At 37.9% G+C, this 24268-nt stretch overlaps 1 protein-coding gene across 1 annotated transcript in view; it reads right to left on the bottom strand.

The window, feature by feature from the left end:
- fbn2.S (fibrillin 2 (congenital contractural arachnodactyly) S homeolog) overlaps positions 1-24268 on the bottom strand; it is a 135597-nt gene that overhangs the window by 94067 nt on the left and 17262 nt on the right. Inside the window, exon 5 of the mRNA XM_041580411.1 lies at positions 19683-19778. Coding sequence (XP_041436345.1) covers positions 19683-19778 — 96 coding nt within the window. The remainder of the gene's footprint in view (positions 1-19682; positions 19779-24268) is intronic.

Genomic DNA, 24268 nt, shown 5'->3' with positions numbered 1-24268 from the left:
GTAATCTTGCAAATGTATTATTGTCAGTAGAGATTTTGTAGGTAGCACATGTGGGGCTGTTATATTTCAGCATATGTTTGCTCAGTCTCGGTTAAGATAGAAACATCTAAACGCAGTACTGATGGCATACAGCCAAACACATAAACCTTACAGTGAAACAAAACACAAGTAAACATAAAATTGTGATTTTTTTTTGTAATGTGCTTCCCACAAACATATGGCTTAGCTAGTTATCAGAATAAGGCATTTTGAATTAATCAGTATGAGATTCTGAGCAGCTCCCTGTGGGTATATAATGATGTCATGCAAAAATGATGGCTTGGGTTTATCTGGGCAAAGACGCATTACAAAAGTGGTTTTGTTCATTCAACGGACCATACTTAACTGCAGAGTTTTTTTTTTATTTATTGGGGTCATTATCATTTTTTCCTTGCATACACCATGACTCAAACCATCACTCAAACCTTTGTGGATCTATTGCTGAAAATTCAAGTTAATTATAAATGTTATTAATGTATTATTTATTATTAAAACTTTTTTTTCCATTCATTTTTCAAACTCCCAACTACGAATGCCCTTAATTTACTAAAAAATCAGACTGTAAAAAAGCATGTTCAGGAAAATTGTGCGACTGTGACTTTTTCAAATGTGTTGCTCGAAAACCACAATTTTTTCAGATAGCCAATGACTTCTACATGACTTTGACAGGTTTTAGCTGGAGTATTTTTGGATTTGTCACAGTTTTGTTGCACAATAAATTCACAAAATTTGCACTTTTTAGCTGAAACTTTTTCTGATTTTTTGCAATGAAAAGCCTGACCAGAAAAATTTGACATTTAATAAATGTGCCCCAAAGCAATGCAATCTGTAAAAATATCTATTATCTTTCTATATAAGATCTTACCACTGCAGTGTGTGATAAGCCAGCCAAGGAAGAACAAATCTTGGCTGCGGTTAATATTTTTAGTGCTATCATCTTTTTAAGCCCTTTACAAATAAGGAGGATTCAAGTTTTGAACCAAAAAGACACCATAGACTTTAATTTATAGAAGTAAAAAAAGTTATGTGCTGTGGAAAAATTTGTGCAAAAAAGTACCCATTGACTTCCATTTTAGCTGTTTTGCAAATTTTCGCCAAAGCAAAACGGGTATAAATTCGCCCATCACTAGCAAAGAGGCAGCAGGGGGAGGGGCCTGCTTTGAGAGCTAATAAGCTAGTTATACACGTGCAGACCTGAACATCCTTGCAAAGGTTCTCATTAAAAAAATTGTTTAGTGTGTTTAAGTGATACAACAAAAAACTGTAAAAAAAAAACAATCAAGCATCCTGTCATGATGGTAACCTCGTGTGAGACCCCCAACTCCTCTGTAATAGCCTGGTTGGAGTTGAATCGGGGACATGGTGTCTGCATTTCCACTCTGCTATGTGAGCAGACAGCAAAGGCCCTGGTTCACTCCTTTACATGTAATTAAAAGTAGGCTTGGCTTGTTTCACCTGCTGTCAGTCTGGCTATAGGTGATCTGTGCAAGCCATTAAGCTGGCTATAATCCTCTTCACTGCACTGACTCATTGCCCAATGTAGGTCTATGTTCCATAGTTCCTGTGTGTGATTCCTGTCTAATTTTCAGTTCCTGATTTGCCTGTTTCTGACCTGAATCTGAGAAGGCATATAAAATTTCTAAAACATCTATACAAATGGAAATTTGGGAATGTATACTAGCTTTATCTCTAGGTGTGCTAATACAAAGGCGAAGATTTATCAAAAGTTTTTACAGTGACTCGAGAAATTCTGTATTCAAAATCTAGTTTGAAAAAAATTTAAGATTTTTGACTTTTATATTTTTATCAAATTCAAAAAAACTTTATGATTTGATTTTTGATAAATCTGCCTCTTTGTGTTCAATTAAACATTTGATTTCATTATTATAATTGGATTTAAACAAGGTAAATTGTTCTGCTGTTACTATGGGTTACTTTATAGAGGCAAAAAAAGGCAGGCAATGATGTAAGATCAAAGGGCTCACTGGAAGTGACAGCAACTACAAATTTTATTAAGGAAGAGTGCAATCTGATCACAGTATTATCCTTAAAATAACCTGGCACTGAAAGTGAAATTCTATTTTTACCACAATGGCCACAACATGAGCTTATTTAAACACCCAGCAGGGAGGATGAGTATTTATCGGAACATGAAACACTTTTTAGTCACTACTGAGAAAAAATCAACATTAAAAATAAACTGGACAATGCTTTATAATGATGTATTAGAAATCTGTAATTGTAAATCAACTTTGCATATTAGAATCTATGTGATGGCTACAGGGAAATACAGTGACTTCCCTAAGTGCACAAATGGGCCTATTGATGTATTTCCTAATCTAAGGTAGTTGAACATACAACTCATATTTACCTTGCTTTATTATGCTGCTTCTATGTTTACTTTGAACAGTTGACACCTTCTTGTTTCTGTATGTATTTAATCTGACAGTTCCACCTTCTCAGATGCCTTGCATGTACTTGTGTTTACACCGGAAAGTCATCTATTTGCTGAGCTACCCAGACTTATAATTCTGCTTTTATTGACACTACCAATAAAAAATATATATTTGACTATTTTGGGAGCCCAAGTAAACAAATATGTTATCTAAATTAAATAACTTTAGTTATTATGTATAAGGCCCATATTTTTAATTATGGCTTTATTTCAATAACCTTAAAAATGTACTCATTAAAATGTTATGTTTTCTTAACAGAACTATGTGGGGCTTTCTTTTGCAGAAACTATGCTAGCTGAATAGTTAAAGGGGATCTATCGCGAAAATCAAATTCTCCTAATGGATAGTTGAGGTGGAAATAATAAAATCTTAGATAAATTTCTTTAGCAGAAATGCTTACTTTTTTAGTAAATGCTCCCCATCACATGCAAATGTTTGCGCGCATGCAGCAGAGGGCAGGGAGAGTCAAGCGGTAGAGGGGAGCAAACTTGGACTAGGAGTACACAGAAGATCATTTAACAGGTAACTGGCCAGTGTCCCCTATCGATGAGCCCTTGGCAGGTGCCTACCCCTAGTTCCAGCCCGGCCAACTTAGTGCCTGTCTTTTTCCATACTTTTTACCAGCTTATTTCTCTGGACCCTCTCTAATTCAATAATGTCCCATTTGACCACTATATGGTGTATTCTAGATGGGACATTCCCAGCACTCTGTACAGTGGAAGAATAACCCTCTCCTCCCACAAATACCGTTTAATACAGCTCAAGACCTTGTTTGCCCTTGCAGCAGCTGGTGACTGGCATTGCTTGCTACAGCCAAGTTTATTATCTACAAGGACTCACCCTTTTCAATTATGGATTTGCCCAGGGAAGTCCGATTAAGGGTATAAGCGACTTGCATATTTTTACATCCCAGATGCATGAGTTTACATTTATCGACATTGAATTTCATCTGCCACTGCCCAGATTGTCAAGATCGTGTTGCAAGGATGCCGCATCCTGGATGGAATTAATTGGGCTGTATAGTTTTGTGTCATCTGCAAACACTGATACATTACTTACAATACCCTCCCCTAAGTCATTAATGAAAAAGTTAAATAAAAGTGGACCCAATACCGTGCCCTGAGGGACCCCACTAAGAACCTTACTCCAAGCAGAGAATGTACCATTAACAACCACCCTCTGTACCTGATACTGTAGCCAGTTTCCTATCCATGTGCAAACTACTTCATTAAGCCCAACAGACCTTAGTTTAGAAAGCAGTAGTTTGTGGGACACTGTATCAAATGTTTTGGCAAAATCCAAATAGATCACATCTACTGCTCCTCCGCTGTCCAGCATCTTACTTAACTCATTACAAAAAGCAATCAAATTTGTGTGACATGATTTATAAGCGACTTGCATATTTTTACATCCCAGATGCATGAGTTTACATTTATCGACATTGAATTTCATCTGCCACTGCCCAGATTGTCAAGATCGTGTTGCAAGGATGCCGCATCCTGGATGGAATTAATTGGGCTGTATAGTTTTGTGTCATCTGCAAACACTGATACATTACTTACAATACCCTCCCCTAAGTCATTAATGAACAAGTTAAATAAAAGTGGACCCAATACCGTGCCCTGAGGGACCCCACTAAGAACCTTACTCCAAGCAGAGAATGTACCATTAACAACCACCCTCTGTACCTGATACTGTAGCCAGTTTCCTATCCATGTGCAAACTACTTCATTAAGCCCAACAGACCTTAGTTTAGAAAGCAGTAGTTTGTGGGACACTGTATCAAATGTTTTGGCAAAATCCAAATAGATCACATCTACTGCTCCTCCGCTGTCCAGCATCTTACTTAACTCATTACAAAAAGCAATCAAATTTGTGTGACATGATTTATCCTTAATAAAGCCATGCTGATTACTGTTTATAATGACATTCACCAAGACAACATTTGATCCCTTAAAGGACATGTAAACAACTTCCAAAAAAATCAGTGAACAGCCTCTTTGAAATCTTTAGATAACTGCCACTCTGGTTGTTAAAGGAGAGCTAAACCCTAAAAATGAATATGGCTAAAAATGCCATATGTTATACACTGAACTAATTGCACAAGCCTAAAGTTTGTGCAATAAAACAGGTTGTCAATAGCAGCAATGATCCAGGACTTCAAACTTGTCACAGGGGGTCTCCATCTTGGAAAGTGTCTGCGACACTCACATGCTCAGTTGGCTTTGAGCAGCTGTTGAGAAGCTAAGTTTAGGAGTTGTCACAAATTATCAAGCAGAAAATGAGGTTGGCCTGTAATATATGCTGATGCTACAGAGCTGATGATTAAATTCTAATGCTAATTGCACTGGTTTCTGAGCTGCCATGTAGCAATTATCTGTATTAATTATTAATCAGCCTTATATTGTGACATTTCTATTCTATGTGTACTGTATATTGTGAGTGGGTCCCTAAGCTCAGTAAGTGACAGCAGCACAGAGCATCTGCAGTGAATCAGCAGAAAAGAAGATGGGGAGCTACTGGGGCATCTTTGGAGACACTGATCTTTACTGCTAAAGGGCTGTGGTTGCCTTGGGCTGATACAGAAGCACAAAACATAACGTACAACATTTTTAGCTACTTCTTTAGTTAAGCTTTAGTTCTCCTTTAAAATGTTATCAGTAAGACTGCAGCATCCCCTTAATCACTTAGAAATCCTTCTCTTCCTGTAACCCACTCTGCCCCCTCCCTCAGGAATTTGCTTTGGTTATTGACTTATGAGCATGCTCAGTTCTTCTCAGCTCAGATTACTAAACACACCCTACAGTCTAACAGCCAAGAGATAGCATTGCTGGTTCCCATAGAAACTCTGCTCTAGCTGTCTGATCCTATTTTTTTCTCCTAAACACCTCTCCTGAGCTCAGCTTAACCATTACAGGGTTCAACCACAGCAGAACTCAAAATATCTCGTGCCTGTATAAACCTGCATTCTGCATTGCATGAACTTTACAGCATATACAGTATGTACTGTCATGTCAATGTTACTGATTATGTGTCAGAGGGAAAATGGCCGCCTGGTGAAAGCTGATAATTGTTTTAGGAAAATTGAATGGCACTGGCAAATGGAGGTAGTATATGCAGTATAAATTATGTGGCTTGGGAATGCAAGATATGCCCAATTTAAATACATGGTAAAAAAATGTAGACTTTACATATCCTTTAACAAGCCTTCATTTTATATGCCCACCATGGATGTCAAACTTACTGGCCTATAACTGCCAGGCTGAGATCATAATCCCTTTTTAAATATAGGAATTAAATCAACTTTTCTCTAATTACCATATCATACCAGATGAAAGAGAGAGAGAATAAGAAACAGGGGCTGGTCTAAAACTGAACTAAGCTCTCTTAGTACCAGAGGGTGTATTCCATTTGGCCCTGGCGCACATTAATTTTTTTAAAAAGATTTATAAACTATATCTTAAGTCAGCCACTGACTAGTTTGAGGAGAGCCAACAGGTGGGTCTTGAAACTTTGTCTCCTCTTTTGTATACACTGAAGAAAAGAACTGCTTGAGCACAATTGCCTTTTCAGTAAATGTTACAACCATACTGGTACCATTATTTAAAGTAGTCACACTCTCAACCCGCACCTTTTTACTATTAATATGCTTAAAAAACTTTTTGGGGTTAGATTTAGTCTCTACTGCAATGTACTCCTCATTATCTATCTTTGCCTTCTGGATTGCTGTTTTACAACATTTATTACAGTGTTTATATTCATTAAATGTCGCTCCCGTCCCCACAGACTTTCACTTCTTTCCTATTAACTTCTTTACTTCTATATTAATGTAATTAAAGGCACTAGATTTGCCCAGGAGTAGATAACCATAGCAACCAATCAGCAGTAGCAAGTACTGGTCATCTATTTAAAAGCAAACATCTTATTGTTTGCTATAGGTTACTGCTACTGGGCAAACAGTGCCTTTTATTACATATGGGGGTTGGGGTGGTTCTTAATGCTTCTACATGTACTTCTTAAGGGAATAAATTGAGAACAGTAACAATTTAATATCATTTTAAATTGCAAAAATTTCTGTTGTGTATTTTTAGCAGAAAACATAATGCCCCAATCTATGCTCTGAAGGGCAACCCTTAAGGAGCCAAAATTTGCTTTCCTGAAACTCAGGTTTTTGTTGCCCCAGTGTATATTTGTTTCTTGCACCAAACACTAACTAGATGTAATATAGCATGGTTTTTGATTGGCTCTTTACTAACCTCTGCCATAAAATTGTCATGCATCGAGTTTATAAACTTGCTCCCATAAACTGTCTTTGCAGTACTGTTGCTCCATTCAATATCTGGGTAATTAAAATCAACCATTATCATTGCTTTCCCAAACTAGCAGCCTTTTCTATTTGCATCAGGAGTTTAGCCTCCTGCTCTTAACTTTAACATATTCCTACAACTGATTTTTTGCTGGACACTTTACAATCCATGAAGAGCTCCACCCATAAGGCTTCAGTCCCCTCATTCTCTAACATTACCTCCTCCTTTATATTTGCTTTTAAATCCTGCCTAACAAGCATACATACCCTTCTCCTTTTCTATTGCCTCTGTCTCTCCCAAACAAAGTATATCCACTGATATTAACTGCCCAGTCAATCTACTCATTCAGCCATGTTTCAGCAACACCAATCACAATGTATTTTCCCTAGAGCAGTGATCCCCAACCAGTAGCTCGTGAGCAACATGTTGCTCCCCAACCCCTTGGATGTTGCTCCCACTGGCCTCAAAGCAGGAGCTTATTTTTGAATTCCAGGCTTTGAGGCAAGTTTTGGTTGTATAAAAACCAGGGGTCCTACCAAACAGAGGCTCCTGTAGGCTGACAGTCCACATTGGCGCTACCAATAGTCAATCACAACCCTTACTTGGCACTAACCAGGAACATTTTTCATGTTTGTGTTGCTCCCCAACTCTTTTTACATCTGAATGTTGCTCACGGGTGGAAAAAGGTCGGGGACCCCTGCCCTAGAGCACCAGCACCTCCAGCTCTCCCATTTTATCAGTTGCTCATCAGGCTCCTTGCATTTGAATGAATTTTATACTGGTACCAGCATGAGAATTTTGTAAATACAACATGTGGTTCTCCCTGTCCTTAACTGTACCCCAACCAAATCTCCTCCCCCAATTTCACTTATTATGCCCACTACCTCATCTAACCTGTATGCCAATCATTCCAAGTTTTTCAACCTCTCAGGCATGTATTAACCTCTCTAAGCTCCCACTGTCTTCTTAATCATGGCACAGGTAATATATCTGAGAAAACCATGGAAATCCTCGCCCTCAACTTTTCACCTTTTAAAATCATTTTAGAGGACTTCATACCATCCTCTAACTTTGTCACCGGGTCTTCCCCAATCCCTCCCAATAATCTCCCTTATAAGTCTCCATTGCCCCTCCTCCACGACCCACTACACTAGCCCCAGTGGTTGCTCTGTGAGCCTCCTTTCCTCTCCCACATTTGCCGCTGCCATCAGTGCTGCAAGTTCCCCCCTTAACATGTAATATATTAAAACAAAAGGTACCTGTAAACATCCTTGTGTATGAGGGAATGTTGCATTCCGTCATACTGTGTCATAACGCATAAAGAACACCCAAACAGATGGACAGATACTGGGCTGTTATCTGTTAGTGATCAAATACATTGCAGTAAACACAAAAAATATACCAACAGATGATATTCAAAGACACGTCATCTACATCTGGGATTAATAAAGATAGTAATAAAGTTTTAGGGAAAACACCATTTGCTAACCAACAAATCAGAATATTCTTTAGAACCCCCTAAGACTGAAGCTTTATCTGCAAAAAATGTATACATGTATAATTTATACATTTTATTTATATAAATAAAATAGTTTTAAAATTATCCTGATGGTGGTACACCCTACCCTGTTCTCCAATTAAGTGTTTGCTCAGGCAAAGTCTGCAGGAAGCCCCTAAACAACACCTTTGCTAACCAGTAAATCAGCATAGTGAGGGGAGGATATTTTATATTTCCTATTTGTTCACATTTGTGAAAGTTATGGCAGAAATGTGGATAAAGCACCTTAAGGGTCAGGCCACACAGGGCATTTTGGGGAGATTTGGTCGCCCCCTTGCGACTAATCACCTCGTTTTTGCGGCGACCAATCTTCCTAAACGCCTTCCCTGACTCTGCGCCGGCTAAAATGAAAAAAACGCCAGTACTAATCACAAGCGGCGATTTGTTTTTCCGAAGTCGCCCCCCGGCATTTTTTTTTTTCATTTTAGCAGGCACAGAGTCAGGGAAGGCGTTTGGGGAGATTGGACGCCGCAAAAACAAGGCGATTAGTCGCCAGGCGACCAAATCTCCCCAAAACGCCCTGTGTGGCCTGACCCTTAAGGTGCTTTATCCACATTTCTGCCATAACTTTCACAAATGTGAACAAATAGGAAATATAAAATGTTATTAGCTAAATACTCTGTCTGTGATAAACAGTTACAAAAACATGCCAAAATGTGTGTTCCATTTGGATTAAGCCTCAGCATGTCATGAAAGATTATTAATAAAATACGGTTCATGGAATTAATGTTATACAAATCTGTGCTGTGCTGATACAAATACAGCTTGAATGATAATCATATCCTAAATAGATTACACATGTTGAAGATAAAACTGGTTTTAGCTCTGTTTTGGTACAGATCTCACTGCCTACAATATGCTTCTTAGATCATTAATTGGCATCTATGTTTCTCATCAGCAATAAACGATCGGTCTGGCTCACATTCCTTTTCTATCCATCTTAAGTCTCAATCCAGATCAGTGTGCAGATCTGTATGAAATGAATTTCAATAGTACAATGCATCTACAATCAAACATAACACATGTGTAACAAGACTGAAAAAAAATCTATTTTATTAACCTAGATGAAATTGTATTCAGATCTTTACTGTGTAGTTTGTTCATCTTGATGATGTATTTGTATTGTATTTGATATTGATGTATTTTTGGTTGGAAAATTTGATGTTTGCAGCAACATTTATCTTATTTACAATGTACTGTTAATATAATATCCTTTGCAGAGGCATGATTTAAGCACTTCAACACTTTCCATACATACATTTCTCAATTTGTATTTTCCTACTTTCAAATTCGCATTTAATGGCCTATGAGTGTTCACAATGTGAAAAAATGCCCACATAAAATTCGCATTTATATTGCTGTTTCCATTGGGTGAACAAAGTTAACCTTATAAATAAGACAGGAGCTCACAATTTGCCAAATAATGTTATGTATTATGAAAAATTTCTTGTCTCTGGTTTTTACATCACCTTAAAAACCCAGGAAGAATCCTCAAAGTAATGACAAATAACAGTAAAAAACTATTTCACGCACTAGGTTTATTATTTATTATGAAACTGAGCAGTGGCCAAGGGCATGGTTTCCAAAATCCAGTAATCTGGACCTCAAATTGCTTTACGGTTTACTGTATAATGTGGGGGACTTTTTTCCTACTAGGAATAAGGCCAAACGCTGCTCATAAATATGACTAAATGTGAAGTGTAAGCAAACACAGGAGGGAATTTCCTATGTTCTGGTTGCTTGCATTAAAGATGCTTTTTTCTTGTTCTTGTATACCATTTCAGTTATTTCATATCCAACAGGAACACATGCTGAAACTGTTATTGAATTATCATTAACCCCAACTATTAACTGCTTTTCAGCAGTCTAATAAAGCATGGAATATTTTATATTTTGGTTAGAAATCATTTAGGTATGATAAGCTTGCATGAACCATTGGTTGCCATATATAGTTACTGACAACACTTATTTAAACCAGCTGATCTTTGACTGGTCAATTAATATTTATCTAAAGAATCTTTATCTAAAGAATATTTAGCTAAACAATTCCTCTGTATTCAATTAAGATACTGTAGCTGCCTAAAAGCAGTTACATGGTTTTGTTGGTCTGCCCATGCACCGAATAACTTTATCTCACTGAATAGAAATTAGTGATCCCCAACCATTGGCTCATGAGCAACATGTTGCTCTCTGACCCCTAGAAATGTTGCTCCCCGTGGCTTAAAAGCAGGTGCTTAATTTTTAATTACTGGCTTGGAGGCAAGTTTTGGTTGCATAAAAAACAGGTGTACTACCAAAATGAATAAAACGAGAGATCCGACCGCTCCAGCTCCCCGATACTCCCCTCGTCCAGGTGCTCAGTCAACAGTGTCCCCACTGTAAGTACAACAAACCCTCCACAGACAGACGGCACTTCTGGATAGATTTATTTGGAATGTCAGCTGTATTCCGCCTAACGCGTTTCGGGACAATGTCCCTTAATCATATGATATGATCATTGTCCCAAAACGCGTTAGGCGGAATACAGCAGCCATTCCAAATAAATCTATCCAGAAGTGCCGTCTGTCTGTGGAGTGTTAGTTGTACTACCAAAATGAGCCTCCTGTAGGCTGACAGTCCATATAGGGGCTAACAAATGGCCCCTTATTCAGCACCCCAGGAATATTTTTCATGCTTGCATTGCTCCCCAATTTCTTTTAAATCTGAATGTTGCTCCTGGGTAAAAAGGTTGGGGACCCCTGGAATAATGTGTGAACATACATACATTCCATCCACAGGTGTTTTATTTGGTTGGCAAATTAGACAGAAAACAAATGATAGCAATATCTTCAAACATATTGTTAGCTCGCCACTGGATAATTTCCAAATAACGATTAATCAGAAGGTAGTCTGGCACAAAACAGAAGCAAGTGGAGGTAAATTTTCATAATATTTGTACTGCCAGAGGTCTATGTGATCACATCAAAGAAATTTTCGCACCACCTGCCCTTTCCTATGTTGTTCCTGCCTGGTGGTGCAGAGCTCCCTAGACAATCAACATGCGTTAATGAGTAGATAAAGTGGGTGAAAACCCCCCGAAATGTTGATGCCATGCACAGGTGGTGAAAAATAAAAGGGGTAAGCTATTCACCTGCAAAAGAAATTGGTGTTTGTGCAACTCTCTTACAATCACTTTATCTACAGATCTATGTGGGACAAGGCGCTTGCCAATCCCATGGGCTTGCCAACACATTTAGGAAAAGACCTTCAATGACACATGAGACTACATCCAGATCTTCCAAACAGTCTTATTTAAACACCCTCTCACTTACTCTGACTACTCCACCATGGAACAAAGAAAATGCAGCTCATACATGGGGGTCAAACGTAAACTCCGCAATCTGGGCTTGGATTATGCAATGTAGTATCCTGCAAAGTTGAAGGTCATGGATGGCGGCACAGCTCACTTCTTTGAGCACCCAGAGCAGGCATTGGACTGGCTTGAACAGAGCCCTGGTCATGCCCCAAGCCTGCCAAGAGTGCAACACTTAAAATGTAACAACTGGAACAGGGGTCTTCCAATCCCACCGGTCTAGAACTTGAGCTTCAACCCCCTCTACAATGACCAACTGACGCACTCACTGGATGTAATATGGAAATGCTATACTTTTGGTGCGTGTATATGCCCCAGGTAAGGTTCCACTACTACATGCTCTGAGGATGGACACTGATCAATTAATGGGCAACAACTTACTCTCCAGGTGGGGAAAGACATGTGTAGCCCTTATGCAACTGCTCCACAGGGACTGGAGACATTGGAAACAGGGCCTGCCACAGCCAATGGGCGGAGGCTCCCATGTGGCCCCTCATCATGGACAATATTTTATATTAAATTCTATAATGTTGTGTACAGGTTTTACAATAGTGTTATGGAACACTAGGGGGTTGAATGACAAAGTTAAAAGGTCTATAGTGTTGAATACTCTCAGGAAATGCTGGTGCTGACATAATAATGCTACAGGAAACACATTTCATAGGACAAGTTATAGCAGGGCTGTCCAACTGGCGGCATGCGGCCCGCGACCCCTCTTTATGTGGCCCCCCACATGCTGTGTCTGTTTACCATTTGTAAAATTTAAAAGGTATCACTACAGAGATTAACTGGCCCCTGCATTGTTTAAACCTCAATTTCAGACTAATCCCTTGTATTGTTCACACCTGTGATCCTCATGCATTGTTCACACCTCTATTGTTTATATCCTATAGGCCTGTACAGTTCACACCTGAGATCCAGACTGAAACTACCCACATTGTTCACCTGTTCACACCTTATTCAAAATGCTAATGGGGCCCCAGCACTGTGTCACTGTATGTAGTACATATTAGAATGAGAGCTTTACTTGTCTCCTGCTCTGTTCTGCCTTCCCTCCCTGTGTGTGCCATTCTCTGCTTACTCAGTCCTGCTTGTGTGCCATTCTCTGCTTGCCCAGTGCTGCTTGTGTGTGCCATTCTCTGCTTGCCCAGTGCTGCTTGTGTGTGCCATTCTCTGCTTGCCCAGTGCTGCTTGTGTGTGCCATTCTCTGCTTGCCCAGTGCTGCTTGTGTGTGCCATTCTCTGCTTGCCCTACGCTACCTGTGGAATGTGAGCCTGTTAGGGGTTTGTTCTTGGGGTTTGTTAGCATTTAGAAATTGTTGTTAAGGGCCCCTAAGGTGTTTAATCATGTGTTGTGGGGTTGTTGTATTATCCACAGGGGAGGATGAGGCATATGGATTTAAGGGTATGTTTTAACATGACTTCAATTTTTCACATATGAGTGATGAGGGATTTCCCTGCAGTGAGCACCAACCATTTGGTTTTTTGGTGTGCTACCAACGTTAATGTGGATTTGATCTTAAAAGTTCTTGTGGTAACATGGGTGTGGTTTACAGTGGGTGTGGTTTAAAAGGGGAGTGGCCAACACTGACTTCTATCATCGGCCCTCCAGTTAGAGCACTGAAAAGACACTGGATACCATAATGTACCATGCAGAGTTCTCCTCATATTCAAAAGGTGTTGCAATACTGATACATAGGTCCCTAAACTTCTGCTTTATGGACCATGGCAGCAAATACCTGTTAGGTCAGCCTCAGCTTTAGGCCTCACTGACTCCTGGCTATGGCTTAACCCTAGCGCCAGGCAATTTTCTTGCTATACTAGCGTCTCTGCAGCGCTCTTCATGCAATGATTTGGTCCTGGTAACCTTGTGGATGTGTTACAAGGCCTGAAAACCAGTAGGTTTCTCTCTCGGTATGCTCAGACCATACTCCTTTATTAGTTGCCTTTACCAAGCCCAAACTCTGAGATGGAGGTTGTCTCCCAAGTCGGTGCAGCATAAATATGTGGTGGAACAATTTCCCCTCTATTGTACCAATACTGGGACATGGACACAGCACAGGCCAACATTGTCTGCGATGCAGGGAAAGCTTATACTAGGGGCATGTATATAGCACTAATCAAACAGGCTAGACATGCTTGTGATGAATCCCTACTACTAGCAGAGGACAAGCTGGAACAGGGTGAGAATGCGCTGGTGGATGAGATTAATGATTCAAATGTGCATAGGCTCAATGAGTGCCAAAGATATGCTAACTTGCTGTATATGGAAAAATATATCCAAACTGAGTTATACAGGGCTGTTAAAAAATAGTAAACTACTTGCTATGCTAGTCAGGGGTGAAACCGAATACTGGGCTCTTAAAGAGATACTGACACCAGAAATGTAACCTTTTTTTTACATCTATAAAATTGACTTTGCATGCTTCTTATAATTTTTCCATAAGTATTTGCCCAATGCTTCACCTCTGAGGGGGCTGCCATATTTGTGCAGCAGTAGTCCGTTAGCATTAGAAACTTTAACTGACAGGCTGAGATGGGACAGTCAGGTTGGCAAAACAGTCATATTTTGAAAAGTAGATTTTTAGTGTTAGTATCACAACTGGAGGATGGCTCCATGACAAATGTTAAGATTGAAATAGTCAACGGATTTGCTCGATACTATCAAACTCTATATGCTTTTCAACCGGACAAGTTAACTAGTGGTATGGGAGCCTTCCTAGACACTATAGATACCTCAACCTTTACTGAGATTTGGACTTCAGAGCAAGCCCGGATTTGTGGCAAGGCCACAAAGGCCCGGGCCTAGGACGGCATGCTGCCCAGCCGCTTCCCTTAGTAGAACTGGGGACTCAAAGCTCCCCAGTGCTAGGATGCTTGAATGTGCGCATGCTCGTGATCGTGGGGGGAAGAACCCAGCAAGACCGGGCGCTAGGACCATGCCTCACAAAATATGGCCCTCCTTAAAAGCTTTATATGTATATCCCAGTGGAGGAGGTTAAGGAGATCATAAATAGTTAACCCGGAGGGAAAGCCCCTGGCCCTGACAGGCTTTTGTCTGAATAGTAATACAATTCTAATTGTACCCAAATTGTGTTCAACATACAATAATGTGACATTAAATTCACACCTCCCTGACTCTTGCTATGAGGCACACATTACCCTTATTCCAAAATAAGGTAAATCCCCTTTTAAGTGTGAATCGTATAGACCCATATTGTTACTTAACTATGATGTCAAGATTTTCACTAAAATACTAGCTTTGAGTATTTATATATATTTTATATTGTATTTATATATATATATATATATATATATATATATATATATATATATATATATATTGTATTTGTATATATTTTGTATTTTTATATATTTATATTGTATATTTTTTCCTTAAAATGGACTTATGGTAGATGGCTTCCCCCTAATTTATGTCTTTCTACCAGTACATGGAAATGCAGTGTGGATAATCCAACCTAATTATCTGTCTATATTTAAATAGCAAACTAGTCTCATCATGGATAATATGTTAGGAACTTTACAGTACAGTGCATGCAGGCATAACTAAACATAGAAAAGTATGGGTCTGATGTATTGGGTTAAAAATTTGCCAGTCACACAGTGGCAATTTTATTTTGATGTCCTTACCAGACAAGCAATATGGTGGGAAAGTGTTGGGCTGTCTATTCTTTACCACCTCTTCACTCAGACTCAGATCTGGAAAAAATAATTCTGCCACTGACATGGGGATCTGAAGATAAGCATGTCTAGAACAGCATGAGCATTTATATATGCTATATGTGCAAATGCAATTATTATTAATTATTTTTTTCCAGCACATTCATCACAGGGTAAATATGCCAAATCTATGACAAACCTTTGGTGGATGAAAACATTCTAAATATCACAAATTCTTTCTTTTAAAGTATTTTCTAAAAGATATTCAAATCATTTAAGGCAATACTGTCATCAGTTACTACACTACTTCATCTCCCACACCAGTGCTTTTTGAGTCAATAGTTGCTTCATGGACATCACTTCAGAACCCTTAATAATTTCATTACTGTAAATGTTTTTGATTTATATACAGTAGACTTCACAGTACCTAATTAATCTGTAGATGTAAAAAAAGTATATTTGTACTGACTTTAAAACAAATATAAAAGGACTATTTTGGCAGATTGGGTTCAGCATTCTATTTTCATTGTACAGAGAAAGATAACTAGCTAGCTACTGTAGCATTGCCAGTCATTAGTTACTGCTCGGCCTCTCCAGCACGGAAATTAGTCTGTAAGACTGCAGATAGCTGAGCAACCAGTCAGAATGCATCATACAATGAGCAATAAAGGCCACTTTTATGAAAAATATAACATGTGGTTGAAATTAAGGGAAAGATGTGTGTTAAACATGCTTTAGACTACACAATTTAAAAATTTAGGGATGCATAAAAATCCAGGATTGCGCAAAGGGGATGATTCAGTGTTGCAACACAAAACCTGTATTTAGCTAAGCAACATGCTACAGCTTTCAAAATTATATCAACAATATATTTCTGTAATGTGTCTTGGAGCATAAAAGCCGGATGCCCAATTTAAAACTTTATGCCATATATGTAAATTTCCAGTAATTTTTAGTCATAGAGACTTACGCAGAAAGATTTTCATTGCTGGGAAATGTTTTTGAGAAGGCACCATGCTATCAATATCGTGTAGTAACTTTCAATGAAACTGTGATTACACCCTGACTTGTGCCTACTTATTTCAATGGGGATATACTGTATCATCTAATTTCAAAGAGGGTCATTTCTGGAAAATGTTATGCATTATTGAAGTTGAAAGATAGAATTGGCGCTTTTGTCATTAGTCAGATTACGCCTCATCTGTTTTGTTGAGAGGCAGAAATTTTCCATAAGATAGAAAATGATATGCAGACAAAAAAACAATCCACCAGTTTAGTTTTATATAAAATGTTTAAAAAAGTATGCTATCGTCAGTTACAGACCCTATTTTGTCAGAAAACAGTCTACACCATGCAACTTGTTGAAAAGTGCCTGGACAGTCATAAAACATCTTTTACTTAACTCCAATCTGGTATGGTTTTCAAGAACATTTCTAGGAAATAGTTGATATGAATTTGAAAGACTAAAAACTGTTTTGCCAGAAAGTCGGCATTTCTAACAGCTAGCACTGCTAAATCCATAAACAAGGACTTCTACTGCTGAAGCAGTTCCAGTAACAACAAGCCAGTTTACATGGAAAGGCAAGGCAGGCTTTTGTCCTAGTTCCACTCTTCTACCAAGCTGGAGTTTCTGGGCAAGACTCCCAAAATTCTGGTTAAAATTAAACTGACAGAAGCTTTTCTTTGAAAGCATCAATGCTTGCCAGATACTGCACACATGTGAACTGCAGAAGAAACAAAGCAAGCTTTTAGTAGGTTCAAAGTCCCATTTTCTATTTTACAAAGAGAAAATCAGTTGTCATACCCTAAGGGACTGGATCCCCTATAATTCTTCTTAAATACAGCAAATTACTTATTTTATTGCATTTACAAAAAAATATTTACTATTTGTGTTACATTTATTTTCGGGTGTATTTGCTTTCTCTATACTTTTAAAAGAAGCTACTTTTTTTGAGAAGCATATAAGCTCTTTCTCTTTCTGCAGAGCAGGTGTGTAGCAGTAAACATGTCATGGATACAATCTAGGTTCACTGACCCTGACTAAGGCCCCAGAGGCATAAAGGTTTAAGACCAGGAAATGTTATGCCTGTGAAACCAAAAGCAGTTGATCAGTTTCTGCGGTTCTGATGGTTATTTCAAGGCAGTAAAGCATGGTGAGGTTATAAAATAAGTCTGTTTTAGTACAAAGTCTTCAGATAACCATTATTCTTACTATTCCACAGCTCTAATTATTGCCTTCACTGCTTATACAGCTGTTAGGAAACCAGGTGGGCTCCACAGGCCCTAAATGAAACATGTGCTTGGAAACAAAGTCACCCAACATACCACATTAACTGGACATACTGTATCACATTGACTGCCTTTAAACTACAGTAATATAGGATATTGTATTATATGCAATAGTTTCTTGCATTTGTTTGCTTCAGTATTAATCCATGGGAGATGTTTTATTAAGTACAGGTAAATTTTTGTATCATTAACATTTCGTAAAACATTACAGTTACTTCCAGCAAGGAAAATAATAGTATGAATCCTTCTTTCCTGCATGTGATTTGAATCAGGGAGTACGAATACTGCCAGCTGATTAAATGAGAACTAAAGCTTAACTAAAGAAGTAGCTAGAAATGTTATACATTATGTTTTAAGCTTCTGTACCAGCCCAAAGCAACCACAGCCCTTTAACAGTAAAGATCTGTGTCTCCAAAGATGCCCCAGTAGCTCCTCATCTTCTTTTCTGCTGATTCACAGCACATGCTCTGTGCTGATGTCACTCACTGAGCTTAGGGACCAACTCACAATATACAGTACACATAGAATAGGAATGTCACAATATAAGGCTGATTAGTAATTAATACAGATAATTATTACATGGCAGCACAGAAACCAGTGCAATTAGCATCAGAATTTAATAATCAGCCCTGTAGCATCAGCTAATATTACAGGCCAACCTCATTTTCTGCTTGATAATTTGCGACGACCCCTGAGCTTAGCTTCTCAACAGCTGCTCACTGTCCACTGAACATGTGAGTGTCACACACACTTTCCAAGATGGTGACCCCCTGTGACAAGTTTGAAGTCCTGGATCATTGCTGCTATTGACAAGCTGAAACTTTAGGCTTCTGCAATAAGTGCAGTATATAAAATATGGCATTTTATGCAGTCTAATAGCTTCTGACAGTACTAACACAGATGACTAAGGAATCAGGCACAGATGTCATTTTGATGCCATGCACCACAAATGACAAGATCTCAACACCAAAAAAGTACAAGCTCAATACTTGCATCAAGTGGAACACTGGAATTAAGGGAATTCTGGATAAAACATTGCATTGTGGGTAAAAACATTGTGACTTGCAGCCAGAAGTGCACTTTGAACTCTGTGGTTATGGTTACGGATGAGCCCTCTTATGTATTTATGTATTAAAAGCCCCATCAGATTTAGAAACTCATAGCAATTACTGAGCTGATTTTAGATTGCTTAGATTGGTTGCTGTGGTTTCTAAATATGATGAAGACTTTGTGGCTTTTATTATACTACACCCAATATTTCAAACTGGGGAACTCCCACACAAATACATAGTTTACCAACCACAAAGAATAACAAATTATATGAAAACTCATTATTATTATTAACATGTATTTTTAGAGCACCAATATATTGTGCAGTGCTACTCATGCAGTGAAATGCATACTTCTTAACACTATCTAAAGACTACAGCCATTATAGGTCATCATCAAGGTGAGAAGTCTCTTCAATAAGCTTTGGACACCAAGGGGGTTATTTACTAAACTCCGAATGCAAAGATCACGAAAAATTCATGATTTTATTTTATAAAATCAGACTTTTAAAAAATCACGAATTTATTAAACCCTGAGGATGGAAAAGTATGAATCAGAAAATCCGGCATCTCAGACCTGTCGAGGTTGCATATAAGTCACTGGGAGAAGTCCCAATGATTTTTTGATGTGCGCTGGGTTTCATGCAATACATTGAAGTTTTAGGGTAAAAATTCAGAAAAAAAAACGTGAAAATGGGATGGAAAAACCCTTAAAAAATGTGAAAATCAGATTAATTTAATATAAAAATAGAAGATAAATTCGGACTTTGATAAATAGACCCCTAACATTACAAGGTTACCTACCACTATTGTGAAATTTAGAACTTTCTGTTTTGTTCATCTGCTTCCTGTGTAAACATAGGTTTATATCTGTCTCTCAAGAAGATAATTTTAAATATCCAGATTATGAAAAGATAACGTATCACATATTATCTAGACAAGTTCACCTTACCTCTTTCACACTGAGGTCCAGTAAATCCATAAACACAGGCGCATCTGTTTGGTCCAATACACCTCCCCCCATTGTGACAGACGTTTTCGCAGACAGCTGAGCATGAAAAATACATTATATTAACCAGAAGGCAATCACAGCACATCATTTTAATATTTCTATTGTTTTATTTGAAAAAAAAAGAACAAAAATGTATAGTTTTAGATGTTAAGCTTCAATATCCAAAAACCTTCTTAATTTAGTGAGAAAAGCAAAGATCGAAAGTCAAAGAAAGATAAAAATGTGAATAGCAAGGTGTATCGTTTTGGAAATGGCAGTAATATGGAGCTTAGTAGAATGAAAGATGAGAGGCGAACATGTACAAATTCATCATTACAATGTTTATCATAACATTTTATCAAAGCACAAGTCTCAGAGTTCACTAGACAAATAAACACACTTCCCCTTATTTTCTTTTTTCAGTTCAAAATGTACAGCATACAGGCAAAACATGGATTTCAATAATATGATTTCCTAGTTACAGTTATTTAAGTGTATAAAATATCTTTAGGACTAGCAATGCCAAAAACTAAAAGTCCTCTTTGCTGTGCTTGCTTATTATGTCATAAGAATGACATAAATGAGTCTACCTCCCCAAAACAATACTGCTCAGTGAAAGTAACTTTAAGAATTTTATACTTTATTATATTATTTTAAAAGATAATTAAACCTTAAAAATAAGTGAATATAAAATTAACGAGGGTGCTATTCTAAGCACTTTTGTAGTGTACATTCATTATTTGGGGTTTTTTTTATTCCAAGCTATTAAGGGATACATGTACTGTTAATATGAATGAATTTTGTTGCAACAGCACCACCTGCTGGTCAGTTTCCCACCAGTCTGACCACCAAGTAGTCAAGTTGTTGTCAGGTGTAAGAATGAGGCTGCTCTGATTTTCTTCTGATTAGGAATAAAATTAGAAACCTTTCTCACATCTTCCCTTAGAAGAAGAACATCAGACAAGCCTCTTTCTTTCTTCTGACAACTTTCTTGACTACTAGGTGGTCAGACTGGTTGGTTAAGGTTTACTTATACTTTAAAGTTATTTGTAAATGCATTTGCTGTTAAAAGCAGTATCTGTTCACATTCTCTGCTCTCCTTGCAAGTCACTTCATAAAGCTGACTAAAAGATAAGATTGCCACCTATTTGGTTTTGACCCAGAAAGCCTGGTTTTCATAAGACCTGTCGGTAGGGTTGCCACCTTTTCCAGAGAAAAATACCGGCCTTCCTATATATTTATAATTTTTCTCTATTAATAACATTGGGATCAACCATCATTTTTACCGGTCAGGTGGCAACCCTACCTGTCGGGTCAAAACTCTTGCCCAGTTTTCCAGATTAGGCAGTGGCGATCAGCAAGCCATCGATCCCTTGTCATAGCCTCATCTAATAATATGCGTGTTGGGCTTTTCCAGACCTGCCCTCCCACTACACGTGCCCGCCTGACTTCCGGGTCCCTTTTATAGATCCGTGCCACCCCGCTGATGATGTCACAAAAGGGGCGAGGTGAGAGGCGCGAGTCTATAAAAGCTCAACCCAGAAGTAGGAAGCCTGCATTTGAAAGGTCGCAGGCCTGAAAGGAGCATACGAGGTCGGCCCGAACCCGCCCAACCCCGGGTACAGGGCTGGCCAGCACATAACTAGCCCCCACCCAACATCACACGCCCAATTAATAAAACTCACTACCCTGTTGGAAACTTGACACTGTAACATTAATTTAACAGCCAGACTCAAAGAAAATACGGTAATTGGATAAATAACTTTAAAATAAATAACCTTAAAAATATTGAAATTGTTAATTCATGCATATTGGAAGGTAGCTTAGAATTACATTTTATTTAATTATGCAACAACAAAAAAACAGGTGGAGGACTTCTTTAAAGAGGAGCTACAAACAGTTTACAGTCCTGAGACCTACAGGGCAAGTTTGATGATTGTCTCCAGAGATGGTATTTGAGTCTGTAATTACTTTTGTAGTTAAGGTCATCACGACAGCATTCCAATGAGTTGAAAGTACAAATAGTTTCAAATATGGCTTTGCTTATATATTTCTGTTGTCTTTAAAGGATCAAAATATAATAAAAAAAAGAAGTGACTGCCTTTGATGATTAATTATATCCACTGAGCAGTAGAAACTATAAACAAGCTATAGGTTTTGTCATAAATAGAACCAAGGAGGCCAGAACAGTGAAACTAAAGATGCATTTCATTTTACACCAGGTTTTTACTTTTGAATGAAAAGTTATTTAATCAGATCTCTCTCCTTTAAAATAGTTTTTATTGGTTTTCACAATATAACACATTGTAAGCCTACTGACATGGCTACATGCCTTATTATAACATATGTAATTTAAAATTATGAAATTTCACTTTGCTCGCTGCATTTGCAGGGCTAAATAGCCCCTATTGTGTGTTTTTCTTAAACTACAAAAAAGAACAAAGACAAAGAATATCAAAGTGTGTCTGAGACCCATTTTTCATGCATTTCCTCTTAATAGTAATAAACTTAAAAGTAGGGATGCACCAAATCCACTATTTTGGATTCAGCCGAACCCCCAAATCCTTCATGAAATATTCGGCGAATACCGAACTGAATCCTAATTTGCATATGCAATTTAGGGGCGGAAAGGGGAAAACATTTTTTACTTCCTTGTTTTGTGACAAAATGTCACGCAATTTCCCTCCCAGCATATGCAAATTAGGGTTCGGTTCGGCAGGGCAGAAGGATTTGGCTGAATCCTGTTGAAAAAGGCAGAATCTTGGCTGAATCCCGAACCGAATCCTGGATTCGGTGCATCCCTACTTAATACTCAGTTGCACTGCCTGCATCAGTGACAAAATAAGGTGTAAAGATTAACAACTTCCTTGAGCCCTTTACAGTACAGAATATAACCTGCTTGACAGACACGGAAATTCAGAAGACTGGAATATATTAAATATTATAGCATTACCACAAAGAATCTTCCTATTCACTAAAGAAGGAAATACAATGAATAGAATTAATATAACAATGTTTTCATTAATACGACAAAAGTTATTTTTGAGTGCTAAATTAGAACCCTTTTTTCTTACCCCTCTATATATTTTGAATTATATTGGCATGTTATCTACAGGCATGTACAGTATGTTTAGAGGGATATTTATTCATTATTTTATAAAATTCTACCCAACTCCCAATGACGATTTGGCTTTATTTATTAAAAAAATAAGCGAGAGAAAATAAGTGCAACACAATGTGAATCGTGCAACTTTTTAAAATAGTCGCCCGAAAACCACAAATTCTTTAGATTTTTTTAATGAAAACCAGCGTCTAAAAGCCCAAAACCCTGGAAAATCATGAAGGCAAAAAACTTCTGCCATTGATTTATACATGACTTTGACAGGGTTTAGTTGAAGTATTTTTGGATTCGAATTTTTGGCAGGTTTGGAGCATAAAAAAATAAGGCTTTTTTCCTCTAAAAATATTTTTTTTTTTTCCACTCAAAAACTCAGCCAGAAAAAATCGAGGCTTAATAAAAATGCCCTTTAATGTCATGCACTACTCTTATTTTACACTGCAAGGAAGCTTTATAATTTGGTTTCCTTTAGCGTATGGTACACAAAGAGATTTGACTGTCAATGTGAAAGAACCATTTCTATCCTATATTTAGGAGGAAATGTTAATTGTATTACAGCTCCTGTGCCACTTATTACCCATAACATCCATATAAGTATAGCCAACATTTACGGACTTCTTTAGCAAAAATAAACAGCTTCACAACCATCTTAGATATCTGAGTGGTTAACATTTCTGGTATTTAATCGCATTTACGGGTGACACGGGCAATAAAGTCAGGGCAATAAAATGCTCTGCAAAATGCGTCGCAACCTCACATCTAATTGAAGGAGCAGAATGTGCGTTAAAGTAGATACTTGGCTTGCCAAAAAAATTTATTCTAGGAAAGAAATTAAAAAGCCAGAAAGACTTTTAAACCTTTATTAAGTCTTTTTTGAGAATGGTACATTCTCCATACAAATACTTAAAAAAGGCAGAGATGAGCCCAGTTTCACACATACGTATTGCAGTTTTAGAAACACGTAGACATGTAAAATGTAATGAATTCTCTCCTGTAGTTTTTTCCTTTGGAAATATTTGAAGAAGGAAAGTTGTATTTCTATGAACACAGCAGGGATATCCTAAGGACACAAGATACTGGCATGGAGGTAGATTTTCTTTCTCTAAAAAGTTAGCTCCTTTAGGATACTGTAATAAAAAAGGCAAAATCTGCCCAGGCCTATGGATCCATAGCAACTAATGAGATGGTTATTTTCAAACAGATTACCAGTAAATGCTACCTGCTGACCTTACATGATGCATAGCTGGGCAGCCTTCACTGAATGTGTTCAGCTAGAGGTATGGTGATTCTCATTCCAAACCTGTTTTTTTAGTCTATAGAACCAGGGATTTGGAAGATAATGTTCTATAACATTAATTTGTAAATTTCTCTAAATGCTTGGTTTTCATTAGAAGCCTTTTTTCTTAGAAGTCTATTACCACTTTTCTGG

This window comes from Xenopus laevis, chromosome 1S (genome assembly GCF_017654675.1).
Source record: "Xenopus laevis strain J_2021 chromosome 1S, Xenopus_laevis_v10.1, whole genome shotgun sequence".
Taxonomy (NCBI): domain Eukaryota; kingdom Metazoa; phylum Chordata; class Amphibia; order Anura; family Pipidae; genus Xenopus; species Xenopus laevis.
The sequence above is the reverse complement of the archived record's forward strand: the minus strand, read 5'-3'. Positions and strand labels throughout refer to the sequence as shown.